We start from the raw sequence: 4,969 nt of genomic DNA on the forward strand, positions 1-4,969 counted from the left end.
AGCTATGACACAGAGGCACACAGAAAAGAGAAAATACTAGCTGTTTCTTAGCTATGACACAGAGGCACACAGAAAAGAGAAAATACTAGCTCTTTAATAGCTATGACACAGAGGCACACAGAAAAGAGAAAATACTATCTCTTTAATAATAGCTATGACACAGAGGCCCACAGAAAAGAGAAAATACTAGCTCTTTAATAGCCATGACAAAAGTGAATTTGATCATTGGTAGGAGGGCTGTTATCTAAACCTGTCAGCAGCATTGAAAGTAAAATCCACCCTTCCAAGTGACAGACTGTCATCCAACTGACTCTTCTACTCAGAGAAGAACTCCATGGCTGCACACTTACTGAGAAGTCGACAAAATTTATTCAGATTAGTGAAATGTCACAGGCTAACATAAAAAGATATGATGCTGCATACTTCGGCAGCATCAAAATCTTGAGTTTTTTCTTCCTCCCTTCCTCCCTCCCTCCCTCCCTCCCTTCCTTCCTTCCTTTCTTTCTTTCCTTTCTTTTCTTTCTTTCTTTCTTTTTTTTTTTTACTAAAATATAACCCTCATAAGATTCCAGAAATATTTCCAGTCTTTTGGTCTGCTTATATTCCATGAAATAGCTTAAACAATACTATATTCTGTCTGTCTGTCTGTCTGTCTGTCTGTCTGTCTGTCTGTCTGTCTCTCTCTCTCTCTCTCTCTCTCGATCTAATCATTAGATACATACATATCTATCTATCTATCTATCTATCTATCTATCTATCTATCTATCTATCTATCTATCTAATATCAATTTGGGAATTTGTTGCTGCTCTTTCATTGACACATGATCTCACCAAATAGCTCAAGTTACTTTTGGACTCCAAATTCTTCTACTTCAGCTTCCTGCGTGTTAGGATCAGACCTTTGTCACTGTGTATAGTTGTAGATTTACAGACATGTTTTATACATATGAAAACGTGCTTGTAATCATAGAGAAACCTTATGTTCCACATTTATTTTATTTTTTATGCATATGGTTGTTTTTTATTAGATATTTGTCTTTACAGTGGAGAAAAAATCTTTTCTTATTGAGATTATTCAAGATGCAAGTGGAAAACAAAGGGAAAAAACATTAGAAATTGTTGTACTAAGACATTGATACTGGGGTCAATAATAGAAAGACAATAAAAAACCCAATAATATTTGGTAAGTATTATATTTAAAAAAGAGGCATCTCTGAAGTGTTTTGGGAGTGTCCTGATAGTTTAGTTTAATCAAGAAAAGCATACTAAAGAAAAATGACATTTGTACTTAGAGAATCCTTGTATAAGACTGGCCTGATCGGGCTTGGGTGTAGTGGTGCAGTCTGGGGCAATATATTTTCTATGCTAGCTGGAGACATACAATGATAGTTGCTCATTAACACATACTAAAAGTTTAAAAAGCAACCTTAATAAATATATGCTAAATAAACTAATTTCCTCACAATCCACTTAAGATGTTAAAAAGAAGTTAAATTTATCAATACAATTCACCTCAGATGTCCCAAAACTCAGGTTTGAATGTCACTATTCAATGCCAGTTACTGTAACCAAGGAATGATGTACATCACCACTTCAAAAACACGCACCTCCTAGTTGGCTTCTCGACTGCTGCCTTCATGAAGACTCTTATTGCCTTCTTGAGCAGTCAGCTTTTGCTCAAGAAATCCTGTATCAAACAATTTGAGACTTTCTTTGATTTGTACTGCAGTTGATACAGTTGACAGGTTTTCCAACCCTCTATCCATCTCCCTTCACTCCCACATTCCTTATTTCTGTTTCTTCACTCATCCATTGCAACTATTCATCTAATGTAAATCCCTTGTATGCCTAATTTTAATTTGGCATTACTTCTGGAAAAACCTAGACACAGACAGTGTGCACAATGCCAAGTAATCAGCTGAAGTAACATGTTTGGGACTTGTGGTGTACTGGGATCATGAAACATTAGATGGGGATATGGAGTCTGCTCTACTCCTGAAGATTCTAGGAGCTGTCATCTTGCAACACTCTGCTGCTTGTACAAGCAGCTGCTGGGACTGTGGTATGTACTTAGAATAGTTAAGATGAATGAAGCTTTAGAGAATTTAGATTACACTGTAGCACTAGACACACACAGGGGGGCATTTTTATTTCCCATCCTAGTCCTAGTTTCAATTGGAATATAAATATGTGGCATTTTAAAATTCTCATATCTTCCTACAAGTACTGAAATAGGAGGACTGGTCTTACCCCATCTTTTCCAAGCCCAAGATGTTAAGTGTAAAAGGATAGGCAGATAAACATCCTTCAGTACTTGAGAACCCAGTGTTCCTCTACTTGATAGAAGCCTTGCCAACAAAATGTCATCTGGCGTGGCTGCCACAACACACACTTAATCCCATCAGGATTCTACATTGGAACATTTTAAAATTTTTAATTGGCTGCATAGATGATTACGAGGTGTGTTTGCTCCTGTAATAAAATATTTTCATACTTGCTCAAAATCACCTTGATATACTTCCACTTCTGCTGTAATTCATCAAATTAACATGTACACATTTAAAACCAAGAATTGATACTAATGGCAATGAAAAATTACAAAGTTCTATTCATAGACCACACAGAAATTACATTTGCATTCAAATTATCTGAATGGGTGAGCTCTCTATGATATTACAATTTACACTTGTAGGTCTGCAAAGCATTGCCATTTAAACCAGGTAGGCAGCAAGCTCTGGGCTTGAATCCAACTCTTTCTGCCTGCAATATAGGCTCACTTAGGGTAGAAATCATGTGTGAAACCTGGTGTGACCATAAAAAGAAACAGGTTTATGGTTATTTGAAAACATCTACAGTAAGTATAGATCTTATCTAAGAGGGACAGAAAGAAAATAGAAGATAATTTTATATGTACTAAAACTAATACATAAAAGTTAGCACTTTTATCTCAATGAAGATCATTATATGTAGTAACCTACGCAAAGCCATACTTCATATGCAAGACTGTAAAAATGGTGGGCCAGTTGCAAATATTCAAATGTCAATTCTTAAATCTAGAAGCCAAATTATGTCATATATTTCTGCCCTTAACCAACAGTCAAAAAGTCAATAAATACATGTTGGAGATATTTTGTAGCCTAAATTCATCTTTCTTTCAAACATCATTAAAATATACAGTTTGTATATAGAACTATTTTGCTCTCTCACTTAAACTTCTTAAATAATAATCACAATAATTTATTTGGTGTATTGCATTTGTTTTAAAATGTTCATTTTTGGAGAACAAAGAAAAACTCTAAAATCTTCTTATGTCTTTCATAGATTAATTTATTATTTTCAGCCAAAATTACACCTATTTTATCATGATGATCATTGATGTTTGACATTATTCATTGAGTTAGTAAACACAAGTGAAAATATAATATGCAGTTAATAAGCCCTGGTTCCCTTTAAGGCACTAATGAAGACTGCAAAAGAAAGGATTTTTATAGTCTATTAATGGTTTGTCTACTCATGATTGTTCAAATTACAAGAAGAAACAAAATTATTTACCTTTGTGGGTCTCTTTGTGAGTAATGTTGTGAGTTACTGTGAGGTCCATCAAATGTCGAATTAATGAATAGCAATATGTTGATATTTTCTTGATTGTGTGTTGAACAATAAGCAAATAGTACACTAAAATATCAAATGCCAATAGTTAATTCAAAATCTGTAGTAAGTATAACTATATTTACTTAATAATTTAGCTACTTATATAGCTAAGAAAATCATAGTAAAATATTATCAAATTGGAGTGTCAACTAATTTACCTACCAAATGGTGGTTTAGGTACCTTCTATCTGTATGTGTCCACAGCACCCAGACAAAGGTTTACAGAAAGCTCAAATACTGTACGCCACTCACTTAGAGTAGATAATTGGAATTATCTTAAATAAACTCTTAGTCTCTGAAAACAACAATTAGATATTTCTACTTCTCAATTTGACTTCACATGACAAACCCACTACTTCCATAATAATATAAAACTTTCTTCCAAAGATCCTATGCACCTTCCCCAATAACCAAATTTTCTTTGTTGTATGCCTCTGTAAGTTAGAAACCAAGCTATTTCCATACAGTTTATACACTATAAAAACAAAAGTTACATAATACCATCAAAGTCACAGAGCTACAAGAATAGCAAGACATTTTCCTCCACGTTTTCCATTTCTCCTATTAAAGGAAGCAGTCTTTATTATCCCTGTCTTCTTAGAGATGAGATTTGGTCAATGTTAGGACTGGACATACCTAAAAGAGTTAGCTGAGGTTCCAGAAGGTGAAAAACTCTCGTCCACAGCTGTGATTTGCTGCTGAAGTCTCTGGTAGAGCTTGCAAGGCTGAGCCCGAGCGAGTCGTTCTCTACTGTATACCCTGGCAACAAATCCAAGCAGAAAGGATTAGAGTCTGACAGCTGCAGTTTCTCTGCCTCTGGTTGCACAACAGTGACATTGTGAAGCCTGAAGCAAAGACTGAAGAACAGTGAGAATGTCCCATGACTTCCTGGGAACACAACTAGAGCTTTTAAATATACACCACTCCTGCAGTGAGAACATAGGCTACTTAAGCGAAGCAAACTCAATTTTCTATTCTGATGCCAAAAGTTATTTTTAAGATTCTGTGGCTACGATGTCCTATGAAATAGACACCATGTGGTTTTCATGTCATCTATCTGGGTGTAAACACAGTTTTTAGAGTCCAACAACTACACCAGTATGTGAGTAGCATTATTCTCTACCCAAGAATCAAATAACCTCAATTCCTTCTTACTGGGTCCGAACAAACAGAATAAGATATGGTTCACTGAGCATCTACAAACCAGCACATAGGTATACATCTCAGGGCATATACAAATTCCATTTCTCTGATAATGCCAGCCTTAATGCTGCAGGAGGAATCAAAGCTAAGCTAGACTGTACACTCAGGAATGTGA

At 35.3% G+C, this 4,969-nt stretch overlaps 1 protein-coding gene across 1 annotated transcript in view; it reads right to left on the bottom strand.

The window, feature by feature from the left end:
- Positions 1–4,432, bottom strand: part of LOC110321425 (protein-lysine methyltransferase METTL21E) — a 17,455-nt gene extending 13,023 nt beyond the window's left edge. The window contains exons 1-2 of the mRNA XM_029539073.1: positions 4,288–4,432; positions 3,553–3,675 (exon numbers count right to left, since the gene is read on the bottom strand). Coding sequence (XP_029394933.1) covers positions 3,553–3,601 — 49 coding nt within the window. The 5' untranslated portion in view covers positions 3,602–3,675; positions 4,288–4,432. The remainder of the gene's footprint in view (positions 1–3,552; positions 3,676–4,287) is intronic.
- Positions 4,433–4,969: the final 537 nt, after the last annotated feature.

Source organism: Mus pahari, chromosome 5, assembly GCF_900095145.1.
Source record: "Mus pahari chromosome 5, PAHARI_EIJ_v1.1, whole genome shotgun sequence".
In the NCBI taxonomy this organism is placed as follows: Eukaryota; Metazoa; Chordata; class Mammalia; order Rodentia; family Muridae; genus Mus; species Mus pahari.